A 17,980-nucleotide genomic window follows, 5' to 3' on the forward strand; every position below is an offset into this window, starting at 1 on the left:
CTAAGGTGTTTCTTAAAAAAAATAACACAAAATATGAGATGGGTACTGATGACACAAAAATATTCAATAAAAAATAATAATGAAATCATCATATAAAATAAATATTGCAAAGTCATAATGAAAATGATCATAATTTAAAAATACTAAATTATGCTAAAATTATAAGTTTAATAAGTATTAGTTACATTACTAAATATTTAAGGAAAATTAAAATTAGATTATGTATTTTAATTGTCTAAACCAATGTAAAACTAAAGAACAAATATTCAAAATTATTGTCATTCTTAGTGTTGAATTGATTTTCTTTTTGCATTAGTATTAATTTGATTTTGATTTAATTTTTATTATAATTATCAACATCTATGAACTATAATCTTTATTGGACCATTTCGAATTCTAAGTTTTAAACTTGATATAATATATTAAAAGATAAAAATAATGAAATAGTATAAGAAATATTTTAAAATTATATCAAAGTAAATATTTTTATGTATAAAATAAAATTTTAAAAATTACCATATATAATGTCGGGTTGGTTTGGTCTCGGGTTGGTTTTTTTTTAGTTAAAACCAAACCAATCCAAATATAGTCAGATTTTTTTTCCAATACCAAACCAAGTCAAACCAAACCACTAATCGTTTTTTTTTTCCAATTTGACTCAATTTACGGTTTGATTCGGTTTTGTACACCCCTAATTTCAATTATTTTCAATTTTATTGATCTAATATGTGAAGAAAACAATTTCAAAAATGAAATTATGGGGAAAAAAGGTTGACAAACAAAAGGAGGAAGTCAAACTGCCATGTTAATAAATTATATCAAAAAGGCCATAAACAATTTTTTAACCAAATTAGTAGTCATACACAAATAATGTTTTAAATTTTGAATTTTATTTTCTTATCAAAGAAACTACAACACATTTATATAGTATGAGTAAAAACCACAAATAATATTGTCCTTATAAACAAAAGAGAAAAAGATAAGCTGAAAAAAAATTAGATTTTAAATCAAAAAATAAAAAGTCAAAAACTTTAAATGACTTTTAAATCAAAAAATAAAAAGTAGGGGGAGTTATACTTTTGATTTTTAACTTATTTTAAGTTATTTTTAACTTTGTCAAATATTTCCAAAAACTAAAAATGACTTGAAAAGTAGGTTTGATCAACTTTTAAGTCAATTCAAAATGGCTCTAAGAGATACTCCTTCTATCCTTTTTTATTTGTCATTTTTGACAAATCAAGAAAATGCAATATATTTAATCTATTATACCCTCTATTTAAGTTAACGTTTTTTGAAAAATGTAAACCTCTTTAATAAGTAAATTAATTTTGAAATTCTATCAATTAATAGGGATAAAATGATAAACTCATTATATTTGTGTCAAATAAGAAATGGACAAGTAAATAAGGATTGAGGGAGTATATATGTACTTCCTTTTGGAGTTGGAGAGTTTTTTTTCTCTCCTTAATTTTTCAATATTTATGTAGCTTGCTAGTCAATTCATTTCTGTTATCTTTCATCAAAGGATGTTCCACCAACATTCAACCAACCTTAAATTAACAACAACAAAAAAATCTTTCGCAAGAAAGAACCATACAAGTTTTCTATTTATTACAATTTAGTATCAACATGGATGGATATGATGAGATGATTGAAATTCCTTCACCGTTAATCAGAAGTCTTATGTTTGAGATTTTAAAAATGGAATGTTTTTTGTTGGGAGCGTTACTCTGAATCATGCAATGCACAAATCTAAATTTAATCGGGCTCTAATACAAAAATCAGACGCCATTTAAAAAAAAAAAAACAAAGTTAGTGGCCTCCACATTAAACATTTATAAATACTGTCAAATCAAATACGAAGAGAATTATCACTATTTCAACTTTTAAGTAGTTTTTCAATTATTACGATTAATTAAAAATGATTTTTATTTATAAATTTTAAACGCATGACGACCTTATCAATATATAAGCACTTATATTTTATTTGAAATTTGAAATATTTTTCAATAAAAAATTAAATATGTTTTTGTATAAATATGATGACTGGACTAGAAAATATTTAAAATTATTCTATTGAGTACTATTTTCTGCCAATGAAGGTATCAAATAATTTTATGCCCTTTATTATAGTTAAGACTTGAATTCTAGTTCTCAAAATTTAATTACATTCACATTATTAGTCACTAGGCCATTGAATGAGTATATCAAATCAAATATGTTAGCTGTCGTAATTTTATTATGTCATTATCTTTCCGGGATGATACACAACATTCACTGTATTTGATTCCAATTGATTTGACATATTTTTTAAGAAATTAGCGTTATGTTTGATTCCAATTGATTTGATATATTTTTAAAGAAAATTTTAATTATCGATATATTTTTATTGAATTAATTTTATTAATGATATTATGAAATTTTAAATTTAACTACTAGCTACTACTTTATATAGTTATTTAAACCAACGAATAGTAAGAAAAAGTAATAAATAAAATTCTCTTAATTTGCTAAGATAGACAAATAACATGAAATATCTATTTTTTAAATATAAAGATTAAATAAAATTAAACAGGAGAATACTCCCTCTGTCCCTAATTACTTGTCCACTTTTGAATTGACACACCTATTAAGAAATCAATTAATGACATAGTGAATTTACCATTTTACCCATAATAATTATGAAGTGGATGAAAAGTTCTGCATTTTTCAATGTAATTAGTCATTTAATTGAGGGTATAATAGATAAAAAAAATTGTTCTTTCTTAATTTGTCAAAATGTACAAGTAATTAGGGACAACTATAAATAGAAAGGTGGACAAGTAATTAGGGACAGAGGGAATATATAATATGAGTAAGTACTATACTCCTTCCGTTCCTTTTTATATGTCATCCTTACTATAAATAGTTGGTCCATAATACTTGTCATTTCATAAAATCAATGCATAAATTACAATATTCTTCCTATTTTACCCTTATGAGTTATTAGCCTTAAAGATACACATTTGACCAACATAGAAAGAGTATTAAATTTTGTTGGATTTAATGCCCTTTTGTTCTTTTTATTTTAAGATTAGCTTAGAGCTCATATTTGAGCTAAAGTTATATTAATGCACCCAAAATCTTTAAATTATGAATTCGTCTCTGATTATATTGGTGCACCCAAAGTCAGGATAAATAAATGAGGCATTGGAACATGTCCGTTTTAATTAATGAATTTATGGAAGACATGACAATCCTTATGAAAGCCAAAACAATCACACTTGGTCCCCACCATACACTCAACTTGTGCTAATTCTCATTCCTATCGTTTGCCATCCAAATAATTAGAAATTAAATATTATAATAACAATGTTTGCTCATTGTTCCAATGGAGAAAAAGAGAACTAGAAAAACATGTTCATTAGAGTAAATCATGAACGAACTATTAATACAGAATGTAATGACGAACGGGAGAAAATAATACTAACAAATCTACTTAATTTAGATCGTAATTATGTTCGAACATAATTATTTAATAAATTATCTTTTGTACCATTTTTTATTCATCATCTTAAATAAATTAGATGGCGTAGGCATATTTATCTAATTACATAATTTTTCCTATTTTTAACCTCATAAGTCATAACTTTTTGTTACCAAAAACAGAAAAGAATATTTTTTTGAGACCAGGGCATTAAATTTTGTTGGATTCATACGCTACGAAATAAAGAGAAAAATAAAGAAGTTATTGTACATAACTGTTCAAAATTGAACCGAAATCGATAATTCGAATCTATAAAAAGTTATTGGTTTATTAGTAATGGATTATTGATATAGCGGTTTTAATAACTGTTTTGATTTTTTTTGGTTATCGATTCTTAACGGTTTGAAGTTTTTTCTTAACAAATTAACCGATAACCCGATAGTAAATTAAATAATTATATCTATACCATTTTATATATAAACTCCTTATATTATAGTTTAGTTTCCTACTTTTATTTCTGGTTGTCTCAAACTCTTGGCTATTCTACAATGTAAAAATGTTTATTTTTTAGAAAGATGCAATTTATCAAGTACTCATGTGCATGGTTTATTTGGTTTGTCACCTTGTTTCTACGTGATTTTCGATAAAATTTTTTTGTGTCAAATCTTAACGGTTAAACTGATAACGATCAATAATCGATAAATCAATAACCGAAAAACTAATATATTAATTATTCTATAACGATTTGACATCTTTACAAATCGATAACCAATAAGTTAAACCGATAAACTTTAAAACCGAACCGATCGATACACCGTCCTAATACATACGTGCGATGTGACTAGATGCAGGATCCAATACAACAAAGGAGGCCCACAATAAACGGCATGACAAGCTCAGCCGCGTCTTGTATACCATATTTTATTTGTTTTTGCCTTTCCAAAAATTCCCACGTTATATTTAAAAAAATATTCCTACATACAACTTACAAGTATAAAATATAAATTTAAGAATTAAAATAATATAATTAGTGAAACAACATTTTTAGTCACCAAACACAAATGTTTTTAAAACAGATTATTATAAATTATACTAATATTTTTTAGTTAAACATTTTAAAAGAAATTATACTAAATCGTAGTTGAAGCTTTCAACTACTATCAATGACTAAAAAATAAAGAGGAGTTCATATTTAATTTTATACATAAAATTTACATTTTAATCTAATTAAATAATATAGTACTTTCTTTAATTTAACCATAATTGATTCTTTTGATTTTCTACAACTGATTTTAATTATCACCTCAGTTCTATTCAACACTTAAATAAGATTCTAACAAAAATAAAAAATAAAAAAGTTATATGTAATTTCAAATAAGAATTTCAAATTTATGATTCCTATATAGTAATTGATTATTTTGATTTTCTGTTAGTAACTTTAATTATAACTTCAATTCTATTCATAATCTAAATAATGATATAGCTTGTTGGAACTAAATATTTAAAACAAATAATTATATAAGAAAAATTATGAAATTACATGAATTATAGATTTAATTATGTTATCGATTAACAATTTTTGTTTATTATCTAAGAATTCATAGTAATTCAAATTAATATATTTATTCGATATTTATATTCCCATATTATAACTATCTCAAAAATATCTTATAATCAAATATCAACAAAATAAAAATAGTCTAAAAGTTAAAACATAAAGATAAAACAGAATATTTTGTATCGTTTTGTAAATTTATTTTAAATTTTATATTTGAAAATGTCATTAGTTGACAATATTTTACCTGTTATATTGTAGGTAATTTTGTTTGGTAATTAATTAAATTAAATACCCGTAAATGAATCAACAGAAGTCATAAAAATATCTAAAAAACAATTAAATAACGGTGATTAAAGAGAAGTAGAAATGAGTATTTAATATAGTCAACCGACCCTCTTCTCTGTTGAGTCCTCACCTCTTCTTTCAACTGTACATTCACATTCACATTCACATTCACCTCCAACTCTTTCTCTCTCTATAGCTACAATTACCAACGAAGATACAGCTATACAGAGACTCCATTGATACACCATGTGTATGAATTCAATGGCGAAAATGTAATGTTGCTATTTTGAAGAAAACGTATGATGAATTAGGGTTTCGATTTTGTTGAAAATGCCTGTGAATAGGTATCAGATTAGGAACGAGTACAGTTTGGCTGATCCGGAACTGTACAAATCTGCTGATAAAGATGATCCAGAAGCTCTACTTGAAGGGGTTGCCATGGCTGGACTTGTTGGTGTTTTGCGTCAGCTTGGTGACCTCGCCGAGTCAGTATCTTCCTTTTTGTTTTTCTTGCTTCGATTTTTTCTGATGCGTTTTTCCTTTTAGAATTTTGTCGTTTTACAAGTGAATGCTCTCTGGATTTTTGTGTTTCAAATCCACCTTTATTTCGTAATTTTGGATCGATATAGTGAAATATGTGAGTTGTGATACTCAGTATTAAAATCTATTGAAACTTGGTGGTTAGAAGATGCGTTGTAGTTATTGAAAATGGAAATTTGAATTTGTGAGTAAATTATTTGAATTGTTATTGGATTGCATTGTAGAATGTTTTTTTTTTGTTTTTTTGACAATTAATGCATTTGTAGAATGTGACTGTTTTTTTTTTTGTTGCTTTTTTCGGCTGTTTGATTTAGCATTTACAAGTAGTTCTGTTCTGTGTAAATTCTTACGGAGTTTTCCTCTCTTTTTATTATTTGAATCATTCAACTAGATTATGCTTCTTAGAAGATGAGGAATTGAGATGGTTTGGACATGTGAAGAGGAGACGTGTAGATGCACCAGTGAAGAGGTGTAAGAGGTTGGTTATAGAGGGTACGAGGAGAGGGAAGAAGTATTGGGGAAATGTGATAAGACAGGATATGACGTAGCTTTAGGTTACCAAGGATATGACCTTAGATAGGAGGGTGTGGAGACATGTATTAGGGCAGAAGGTGAGTATAGTGTACTGCTGTCTTGCTTAGGATAACTAATGTTTGCCATGATACTAGTTATATTATTGTAGTTCTTGTTTTTTTATTTTTATCATTGTTTATTGTAGTTCGCAATAATCTATCCTAGTATGTTATTTATTGTGTTTCGATTATCACATTACTTAATTGTTTTTTTGGCTCCTTTCTGGTAGACTTTGCATTGTTTCCTTGTTACTTGCTATATTCTTTTCATTGTCTCTTTCTTCTTTGTATCTGGATTTGTTGCATTTGAGCCAAGGGTCTTTTGGAAACAACCTCTCTACTTCCACGAGGTAGTGGTAAGGTCTGCGTACATTTATGATTTAACCCTCCCCAAACCTCACTTGTAGATTTCACTGGGTATGTTGTTGTTGTTGTATGCTTGTTAAAAAATGTTCAGAGTATGTAGAGCTTAATCTATTTAGTTGCTGATCAATTAATTGCAAGGCATAAATATTTGGTAGTATCATTAAAATGTGGTGCCAAATATGGGTCTCTTTGCTTATACACTTTCTCCCTGTAAGTGATTCCTGATCACTTTATTTTGTAAAGAATGTACTGCAGTTGAAGTTCTGTTTAATTGTGGTAGCGACTAAAATGTTGGTTTTCTTGTTTATTGTAAAATTGAAGGTTTGCTGCTGAGATATTCCATGACTTGCATGAAGAAGTGATGGCAACTGCTGCAAGAGGTCATAGTCTAACGGCCAGGGTCAAGCAGCTTGAAGCTGATTTTCCTTTGATTGAGAGGGCATTCCTCTCACAGACCAATCATTCGTCTTTCTTCTATAATGCTGGTAAGTGCTAAGAGTATTTCATTGGCCAATAACACCATAGAAATTCTGGACAACTTAGTATACTTGCTTTTTTTGTGCACTTTGATAAACTCTTCTTGCTTCTTCTTAATTCTGTACCAAAAGATACTGTCCTTCCTAACTGTTTTATACATGTTTGTGGTGCATTTGTGTGTGTAGAGAAGAGGGAAAGAGAGAGAGAGCATACAAAGGAATATTTGTTTTTTATTTTCCTGAACATAGAATGTGGTGTGTATGAATATTAGTGTTTCTGCATTTGAAAAAAATGGATATTAGTATTTAAGCAATTTATTGAGTTTTGATATAACCTATGAGTGAAAGTATTAGTAATACAAATGTTATTTCAGGTACTGATTGGCATCCTAATCTGCGAATCGACCAAAATATGGTTACAAGGGGAGATTTACCTCGATTTGTGATGGATTCATATGAAGAATGCAGAGGTCCACCTCGCTTGTTTCTTCTAGACAAGTATGTTCTTTTTTTAACAGCTTTAATTACATAGAGTGTCAAACTTCGTTAGAACAGCGTTTGTCAAACTTAATGTATTGTAACAGGTTTGATGTTGCTGGAGCTGGAGCATGTCTGAAACGTTATACTGACCCGTCATCCTTTAAAGTCGAGACATCCTCTTATGCATTCACAACTTCAGATGTTCAGAGGGAAAAGAAAACTCGCAAGACAAAGGTAATTAAAAAGAAGAGAAACTATTACTCCTGTTTCTCTGCAACCTTTTGGTTTACTTTGGAATTTATATGAGTGACATGTTGATTTAGTGGTTTTTCCATGGCTTGATATTTGAGATGACATTTTTTCTTTTTCTTCGGGATACAATTGGGGAAGGTTATTAGTGGTATTATGATAAGTCCTTGATACTTTCTTCTAATTACTTGGAACACTTATTTCTTCATGTGGTAGCATGTGCTTATTTGCTTGAGTCTCTGTCTATCTCCTTCTTGAAGCTTTCTGAAACCATCCCCTCATAGCTCCATCTTGACCCAGAAAAGTGTAAGGGAAAAAGGAGCAAACTGATCTTGGCCCCTAAAATGTTTAATTTTAACTTGACACCTTTACTGAGAAGTGAATCTATTATTTGCTACTTGAGCAAAGTTGTGTATCCTAATATGCTTATTTTTTCAGCTAGGAGGCATCTGATGTCTGTTATAGATTAGAGGAGTTCTTTTAGCTTTAGCATATAGGCAGAACGATGACTTTCACTAAACGTAGTAGAGAAAACCTGCATTCTTAATAAGAAGTTTTCGCCCAAGGAAATTGGGGTTTGCTAAAGCATAGTCTTTCCATCTTGGCTACTGTTTCTGGAGGGTTCTTACTGTTTCATCCATCAGCAAGCAGCTTCTTTTCAGTAATAATATCAGTGATGATGAAGTTGCATTATCTTTCTGGTGCTTCAAAATATTTTTTCATCTTGCTGTTGCAGAAGAGAGGTTCACGCTGGAGGAATGGGGAGACACCTGAGGTGTTGCCTACATCACATGCCAAGTGAGATCCTTGATGCCTAGTGTAAAAAATATGTATTATGATTGTTCTAGTTGAGTATCTTATTCTGTGTTCCTCACGTTTCTACAGACTCCATCAGCTGTTCTTGGAGGAACGCATTGAAAACGGTATAAATGTTCCTGCACATCGTGTGAAATTGAAAAGAAAGCTGAATGGATTTCCATTTGACCCAAAAACTGGGAAAAGCTATATGAATAAGTTCTTGGAGGCTTCTTCACCAGAACATAAAGTAGTCCATGAAGTCGGTATTGACTCATCACCTTTGAGATTGCCATCGACTGATGCCTATGAAACTTTGGCGGACACTGAAGATATTAGACCACCGAGTCCTGATAAGGAGGTGATGCGGAGAAACAAGAGAGCATCTTTATCGCCATCTCCACCACAAAGTGAAGAGAATAATAGTCTAAGACCATGCTTAGATGAAGTCAATGAGGATCTCTCCCACTATCGTGTAAGAGGAATTTCCAGACGAAGCCATAAATCACAAACAACTGATATCTTGCCTTCTATTCATAGCGTGGTTGATGAAAAGGAAATAACAGTGGATGGAGAAAGCCGAACAGAAAAAGGTATTGGTTATGAGTCTGATGATGTTGCTAGTGAAATAGATAATTACGTTGATGCCCTAACTACAATGGAGGCAGAATTAGAAACAGACTCTGAGCAGAGAGACAGAAGGGATTTGCACTTCTTGAACAGCAAAAAGCAAGTGCTATGTCTGTCTTCTAGCAGTGAAAAGCTTCAAACTCAATCTTCAGATTCTCATTCAATTGAGAACTCTACATTATCTGATGACGGGAATAGTTATTCTAAGAAAGAAATATCTAGTTTTTCTTGTTCTGATTCCCCTAGCACTTCTGTTGAGAGTGTCCTCTTGGAGAGCGAAATTTCTAGTAAGGGAGCTAAGACCTCTGATACTTCATGTGAGCAGCAATATGTTAATGAGGAGACTCAATTACCCCAGCCTCCAGAAGACAGTGTTTATGATAGAAAATGCATTACAGTAGCTAGGGAACCCAGTGGCAGTTGTGACTCTGGTGAGAAAACTACTACCTTAAACTTTACAGATTCAACTCCTATGCTGATACATGCTTATACAGAAATATTTGTTGAAGTTGCAGGGATGAGAGCTGAAACAAATGAAAATTTCGTCACTCATGGCAAGAGTGAAGATCCTTTAACTACCATTGCAGAAGATGCATCAAGTTTGCATGTCAGTCTACCCCATGCTCCTGTTATCCTTGATGCTCCAGAACGGAATGGAGATGATTCACCATCTAGAGCATCCATTGACGTCAAGCTAACAGATGGTTTGGTTGATCGAAATTTGAGGCTAGATGAAAATGTGTCTTGTTCAAGTCATTCTGATGTTCCTTGTCACGCCAGAGATAACATGCCAGAGTCAGAATCTCCTGAAATCCAGCATGAGATCAATTTATATAATGATGATGCGAGTCTGGTTAACAATCTTCCCTTTACATCTGAGCTCCTTAACGTTCCTTCTGAAGACAGACGTGAAGTGCTGTCTTCTGATTATCAACAGTTACCCAATTTGGATGGTGAGGATCCATCGGTAGGTGATGATTCAGCCTCCTTATATAATCTTCCTAATTGTCCTTCATCGGAAGAAGGTGATACCTCACCTTCATTGTTGGCTGTAAACCATCCAAACCATGTGGATGATGGTCTAGACAATGAGAATTCAAATGGTAGTTCTGTTGGTTCAGTTCAGATACTGGATGTATTGGGTGCTTCTGATAAAGATTGTGGCAAACACTTTACCATGTCTCATGATGAAATTGCAGAAGATGCATGCATGAAGCCACATAACATCAGTACCAAAGATATTGAAGCTGGTAATACAGATAAAGATTGTGAAGAGACATGTGGGGCATTCAGCGATGCAGTTATGTCTGAGCCAGGGGACCTCAGTACGAACTGTGGGGGAGATGGCCTCGATTTTGTTGACGTGCTGAACCCTCAGACTTCAGAAATTGCAACTGATATTCAGCCACTTGAATCTGGAGAATTGGATATTTCATGTTCTAGGCAGGAAAATCCTGTTGAAGTTTCGAGTTTAACAAAAAATGATGAAAAGGGTAGTATTGCTCCCAGTGAGCTTTTGTCTGGAACTGTGTCCACTGGTTCAATTACCTCTCCACATCTCAAATCATTGACCAATGAAGGAATACTGTCAGATGAGACAGTAAATAAGATAGATAAGTCTGATGTCACAGATGAGACAGCTTCACCTCTTGCTGCCTTGGCTGATAAGGAAAATTTTGATGATCTAAGCTCATCTTTAGATCACAAATTATTTTCAGAAGAATCTGTGTGCTCAATTGGACATTCCGGCCAGAATGAATTGGAAATTGATCTACCTAATAGTCATGCAGAATCAAAGTTTATGATACAGAGAGCTGATACCCCAGAGTCTAACTCCTTTGTGCTTGATACATCCAACTGTCATCATCCCGAGTCAGCAGTTCTCGATACTCTCTCTGGAAGCGAACTCTCGTTTGATGCTGAAAACACTGTGGACTCGAGCACTGCTCCAAGCCAAGCACCATTAAAAAATTGGTGCTTGGATACTGAAGAGGTACTCTCCCGAAGGAGGAATGTTGCCGATTCCACTGAAGATGCCTCATCTTTGCAAATTTCTCCGGAAGAAGGAAAGGATGAATTAGAAGACAATCAACCCAATGAGGAGTTGCTGCACAAAGTTGATTTGGACCAATCACCTCATTTGGAGAAGATACAAAGTCATGTTGACCAAGCGTCTGATGCGTCTTCCCTATCTTTTCTGGCAAACCTTCCGAGTCAAGATGCAATCCCAGATGTTTTCGCCCACAACAGCAATCAAGTTCCTCAACCTTTGCTAACTGGTTACTGTGCAGAAGAGAGGGCTGAGTCAACCATTCATGAGCAAGTTAAAAGGGAAGTGCTGGATAATGGTGAGGCAAAGTCAGAGCCATTACCTCAGTTAACCCAGTCACAACTGGTAGATTGCTTTGACATTGAACAATCTGCTGAAGCTTCTTCAATATCTTCACAAACAGTGGGCCCCAGTCATCCTTCATTCCCCGAGCTTTTATCACAGAGCAACCAAGATAGTTTGTCATCTTTGTACAAAAAAGATGAAGAGATAGCATCTAAAGTACCAGATAACGAGAGAGTGATAGATGAAGATACAGCTAAAGAGGTGCTGTTACCTCAATTTGAAGAGGCACGCCTCTCCAATCATGTTGACATAGTAGGAGCCCTCGATGCTTCTTTGGTACCATTTATAGTAAATGTTCCTAGTCAATCTTCGGTTTCAAATCCCTTACCTCTCAGCAGTCATAATGTCAATCCTTTTGAAATCGGGAATATTTCTACCTCTCCTGGCTTTTCCCTGCTTCCCGATGAACCTCAGATCAGTCTGGCAGAAATGCCCCCATTGCCTCCTCTTCCTCCAATTCAATGGAGGATGGGGAAACTACATTCTTCCCCAGATTTGGACGGGGATCCAACACAGCATTATATAGGTGACAATCAATCAAGTCTGGCATCTAGGACTGATCAGAATGCTCAACCTGTGAATCAAAACATGCTGTCAGCTGTAGCTACAGAGAGTTCAGAACTTATTGATATGTATTCTGCTGATAGCGTGGCACAATCAGGTTTGTTAACTTTGCCACCCACAGTTCTTGGTGGAAACAGTAGTATTAGGTTTATTGATCCAGTTGATAAACACTCCACAAAAACTCACTTTCCATTGGCAGGTCAATATCATGAGGTGCAGCTGCCTAGTTTGCATGCTATAAGAAGGGGGGAGGCACAGCCTATTAATTGGATCCCAGATGTAACTTCTCTGGATAAACCTTCTATTGATGTTTTGGGTTCAAGTGAAGTACTCATACAACGACAGAACCAAGTCGCTCCAGAATTGCTTCCGGAGAAACAAGGCTCTGCTCATTTGGAAGGGAATCTGCCTCTACCAGTTAGTGATGGAATAAAGCCAAAAGCACTTCCTACAGATACAGTGATTACAGATGCTTCTGAGTCATTATTCCATGAACCATCCCAGCCCCAGCATCAACCTCTCCATCAGTTAGCACCGGAGACTTGCTTAAACAAATCCAATCTTGAAGAGACCCTCACAAGTTTGGAGAAAAATGTGGTGACTCATGGTACTGTTATCCCATCATATACAGAAAGTGCAACGCCTGATCATAGCGTTCCAACTACAGAGGCAGAAATTATTTGGCCAGCTGTGGAGGAAGGAAACACTAATGAGATTCGTATAGTGAAACTACAAAGACCACGAACTCCATTAATTGATGATCTTGCTGCGCATGACAAAAGCAAAGTAAGTTTTGGTTCATTTTGGTCAAACTTGGAGATTGCAGTGTTGGTAAATTTCACGTCTCTAAAATTTGAAATTTGAATCGTTGTGCAGTTGAGGAAGGTTACAGAGCGGGTTAGGCCTGAAATACAGAAGGTTGATGAAAGAGATTCTCTCTTGCAGTTGAGGAAGGTCACAGAGCGGGATAGGCCTGAAATACAGAAGGTTGATGAAAAAGATTCTCTCTTGCAGTTGAGGAAGGTCACAGAGCGGGCTAGGCCTGAAATACAGAAGGTTGATGAAAAAGATTCTCTCTTGCAGTTGAGGAAGGTCACAGAGCGGGCTAGGCCTGAAATACAGAAGGTTGATGAAAAAGATTCTCTCTTGCAGTTGAGGAAGGTCACAGAGCGGGCTAGGCCTGAAATACAGAAGGTTGATGAAAAAGATTCTCTCTTGCAGTTGAGGAAGGTCACAGAGCGGGCTAGGCCTGAAATACAGAAGGTTGATGAAAAAGATTCTCTCTTGCAGTTGAGGAAGGTCACAGAGCGGGCTAGGCCTGAAATACAGAAGGTTGATGAAAAAGATTCTCTCTTGCAGTTGAGGAAGGTTACAGAGCGGGCCATGCCTGAAATACCGAAGGTTGATGAAAGAGATTCTCTCTTGGAACAAATAAGGAAAAAGGTAAGATATCAATTTTATTATTGTTTATTTAACTTTGCATTCTAAGTTATGTTTTTCATTTTCTTTGTTACAGAATATTGTAAAGATATTCTCTTACCTTATATAGCTAGCTAAATCATAGAGAGATGTGTAGGATATTTACTTACCTTTGATAGAACCTCTAGTGATTGTATATATACATGTACTTCTTAACATAGTGAAATACAAGTTCTTCTATTCTCATATTTCAAATAACATGGTATCAGAGCCAAATCATTGGCTTCGTCGGAGTTAGGCTTACTGCCTCACCAGACTCCGTTTCGGTCCAACTTTCTTGTCGTCTCCGACGTTTCCCTGCCTTTTCTGGCTTATATACTTTGTGGTGCTCTTGATTAGATCTGGTGTGATCATTCATTTTTGCTTCCATTCTCTGATCGTTTCTCTGATCTGTAAGTGGTTATTTCTCTCAAAGGATCTACTATTTTCATTTGGGTGAGCAGAATTTTAAATGAGGGATCAGATTAGTCCTTTGTTTGTTTGAGACCTGTTTGAGTTTTTTGTTTTTATTTGAGAAGATTCGATCTTTCGAGTGAAGTGTTGGAGTTGATTCCCCAGTTGTCATCTTGTGTTTCATATTTGTTGGCTGATACTTGCTGGTTAGGGCTTCAATTTTGTGATAGTTCTGTGATCTGTTTAAGTGATTTACTGGATTGTGTAGCTGTGTCCGGTAGACACCACCTAGTTTGGGTAATTTTTTAGTTTTGGAGGATTTTCTATCGATTTATTTTGATACAGTGAATATATTGGTTGGGAAAATGATGGCTTCTAGTCCATTAGCTGATAAAATGGTTTTGGTTTCGGCTAAAGAGTTCGCTAAATTCTCTCAATACCAGAAATCATTTAAGGAATCCACTTCAGTAAATGCCTTCACTGAGTCGAATAAAACATGTCTTATTACTTCATCAAATAAATGGGTGATTGATTCAGGGGCCACAAATCATATGACAGGTAATCCCAATATTTTTTCTAGCTTTCGATCACACAAAGCACCCTCTCCCGTTACTGTAGCTGATGGATCAACTTGTAACAGTGTTGGATTTGGGACTGTTAAACCAACCTCAACTATTACTCTGTCATCTGTATTAAATCTACCAAAGTTGGCCTTTAATTTGATTTCTGTTAGCAAAGTTACAAGAGACCTTAATTGTTATATCTCGTTCTTCCCCGATCATTGTTTGTTTCGTGATCTTACGACAAATCAGGTTATTGGTAAAGGACATGTATCTGATGATCTCTACATCCTTGATGAATGGGAGTCTCGATCAGTTGCTTGCTCTAGTGTCATGTCTCCATTTGAAGCACATTGTCGATTGGGACATCCTTCTCTACCTCTATTGAAGAAGCTCTGCCCTCAATTCCAGAATATTCCATCATTGGAATGTGAGTCATGCCGGTTTGCAAAACATCATCGTCACTCAATTGGTCCAAGGGTTAATAAGCGAGCCGAGTCGGCATTCGAGTTAGTTCATTCTGATGTTTGGGGACCATGTCCTGTCGTCTCCAAAACTGGGCACAAGTATTTTGTCACTTTTGTGGATGACTTCTCTCGAATGACTTGGATTTATTTTATGAAAAGTCGCTCCGAAGTGTTTACTCACTTTGGTGCCTTCTGTGCTGAAATCAAGACTCAATTTAATGCTTCTGTGCGTATTCTGAGGAGTGATAATGCTAAAGAATACATGTCAGAATTATTTTGGTCCTACATGAGACAACACGGTATTCTTCATCAGTCTTCATGTGTTGACACACCCTCTCAAAATGGAGTTGCTGAGAGGAAGAATAGACATTTACTTGAGACAGCTCGGGCCCTCTTATTCCAAATGAAGGTGCCTAAACAATTTTGGGCCGATGCAGTCTCAACAGCTTGTTTTCTGATTAATCGCATACCATCTACTGTGCTTAATAGTGATATGCCTTATAGTGTTCTTTTTCCAAACAAGGCATTATATCCGGTGGAACCTAAGGTATTTGGAAGCACATGTTATGTTCGAGATGTTCGACCATCTGTTACCAAGTTGGATCCCAAGGCATTGAAGTGTGTTTTTCTGGGATATTCTCGCCTTCAGAAGGGGTATCGGTGCTATTCTACTGAACTTGGCAAATATCTGGTATCAAATGATGTGGAATTTTCAGAGACTACACCATTTTTCTATGCACCTCCCATTTGTACGAGTCATGAGGAAGAAGATGAATGGTTAGTCTATCAGGTTACCCATTCTGTTTCTCCATCTCCCAGTTCTCCTATTGAACATCAATCGAGGATTGTGCCTTTACCACCTGCTCCATCTGCGCTAGAAAAACCACCAATTGTTCAAGTTTACTCAAGGAGAAGAGATATTGGTGATGCATGTCCTGCACCAATTTCTTCATCATCAGATCCTCCTTTGCTTGATGCTTCTGAAAACATTGACCTCCCTATTGCTCTTCGTAAAGGTACACGTACTTGCAAATCCACATATTCAATTGCTAATTTTGTTTCCTATGACCGCTTGTCCTCCACTTCTAGATCTTTGATTGCTTCTATAGACTCCATCTCTGTACCCAAAACAGTGAAAGAGGCCTTGAGTCATACGGGATGGTCTAATGCAATGCTTGAGGAAATACATGCCTTAGAGGAAAACCACACGTGGGATTTGGTGAATTTACCCGAAGGGAAGAAATCAGTAGGATGTAAGTGGGTCTTTACCGTTAAAGTTAATCCCGATGGTTCTGTGGCAAGACTTAAGGCAAGACTTGTGGCTAAAGGGTATGCTCAGACTTACGGGGTGGATTATTTAGACACCTTCTCTCCGGTTGCCAAACTCACTTCTGTCCGCTTGTTCATTTCTCTAGCGGCTTCCAAGAATTGGCCTTTACATCAATTGGATATCAAAAATGCATTCCTTCATGGTGATCTTCAAGAGGAAGTGTATATGGAGCAACCACCTGGTTTTGTTGCTCAGGGGGAGTATGGGAAAGTCTTTCATTTGAAGAAGTCTTTGTATGGCTTGAAACAGAGCCCCCGGGCTTGGTTTGGAAAGTTTAGTGAGGTGGTTCAAGAGTTTGGTTTGAAAATGAGCAAATGTGATCACTCAGTCTTCTATCAACAATCAACCGCTGGCATTGTCCTCCTTGTTGTATATGTAGATGACATTGTCGTTACAGGAAGTGATTATGCACGGATCTCATCCCTCAAGTCTTTCCTGCATATGAGATTTCATACGAAGGACTTGGGACAGTTAAAATACTTTCTAGGAGTAGAAGTAAATCGAAGCAAGAATGGAATTCTTTTATCTCAGAGAAAGTATATTCTTGACCTACTTGCAGAGACTGGAAAGTTGGCAGCAAAACCTTGCAATACTCCAATGATTCCCAATGTGCATCTTATGAAAGATGATGGTGATCCTTTTAATGATCCAGAGAGATACAGGAGGATAGTTGGGAAGTTAAACTACCTCATTGTGACTCGTCCAGATATTGCATTTGCTGTAAGTATTGTTAGTCAATTCATGTCCGCACCTACAGTCATACATTGGGCAGCTTTGGAACAAATTCTATGTTACTTGAAAGGAGCTCCTGGACTCGGCTTATTGTATAATAATCATGGACATACTCGTGTTGAGTGTTTTGCCGATGCTGATTGGGCTGGATCCAAAATTGATAGAAGGTCTACTACAGGCTATTGTGTATTCGTTGGAGGAAACTTAATATCATGGAGGAGCAAGAAACAAAATGTTGTACTCGATCTAGTGCTGAATCTGAGTACAGAGCTATGTCACAGTCTACATGTGAGATTATGTGGATACACAATCTTTTAACTGAAATTGGATTGAAACATCGTACACCAGTAAAACTTTGGTGTGATAATCAAGCTGCTCTTCATATTGCCTCGAATCCGGTGTATCATGAAAGAACTAAACATATTGAGGTTGACTGTCATTTCATACGTGAGAAGATTCAGGAAAACTTGATTTCCACCGGCTATGTGAAGACCGGAGAGCAACTAGCTGATTTGTTCACAAAGGCACTAAATGGAGCTCGAGTTAATTATCTATGCAACAAGCTGGGCATGATCAATATCTATGCTCCAGCTTGAGGGGGAGTGTTACAGAATATTGTAAAGATATTCTCTTACCTTATATA

The 17,980-nt window shown here is 34.9% G+C and overlaps 1 protein-coding gene across 2 annotated transcripts in view; it reads left to right on the plus strand.

The window, feature by feature from the left end:
- Positions 1 to 5,417: 5,417 nt before the first annotated feature.
- The window catches only part of LOC102601152 (protein SCAR2), a 16,827-nt gene continuing 4,264 nt past the window's right edge, over positions 5,418 to 17,980 (plus strand). The window contains exons 1-9 of one of the 2 annotated variants that reach the window (XM_006367785.2): positions 5,418 to 5,794; positions 7,109 to 7,272; positions 7,638 to 7,761; positions 7,848 to 7,977; positions 8,729 to 8,790; positions 8,878 to 9,848; positions 9,927 to 12,473; positions 12,576 to 13,162; positions 13,253 to 13,819. In XM_006367785.2, the coding sequence (XP_006367847.1) occupies positions 5,640 to 5,794; positions 7,109 to 7,272; positions 7,638 to 7,761; positions 7,848 to 7,977; positions 8,729 to 8,790; positions 8,878 to 9,848; positions 9,927 to 12,473; positions 12,576 to 13,162; positions 13,253 to 13,819 (5,307 nt within the window). In that variant the 5' untranslated portion in view covers positions 5,418 to 5,639. The remainder of the gene's footprint in view (positions 5,795 to 7,108; positions 7,273 to 7,637; positions 7,762 to 7,847; positions 7,978 to 8,728; positions 8,791 to 8,877; positions 9,849 to 9,926; positions 12,474 to 12,575; positions 13,163 to 13,252; positions 13,820 to 17,980) is intronic. The other variant, XM_006367786.2, reaches the window with a different exon arrangement.

This window comes from Solanum tuberosum, unplaced genomic scaffold, assembly GCF_000226075.1.
Source record: "Solanum tuberosum cultivar DM 1-3 516 R44 unplaced genomic scaffold, SolTub_3.0 scf00962, whole genome shotgun sequence".
NCBI classification, from domain to species: Eukaryota; Viridiplantae; Streptophyta; class Magnoliopsida; order Solanales; family Solanaceae; genus Solanum; species Solanum tuberosum.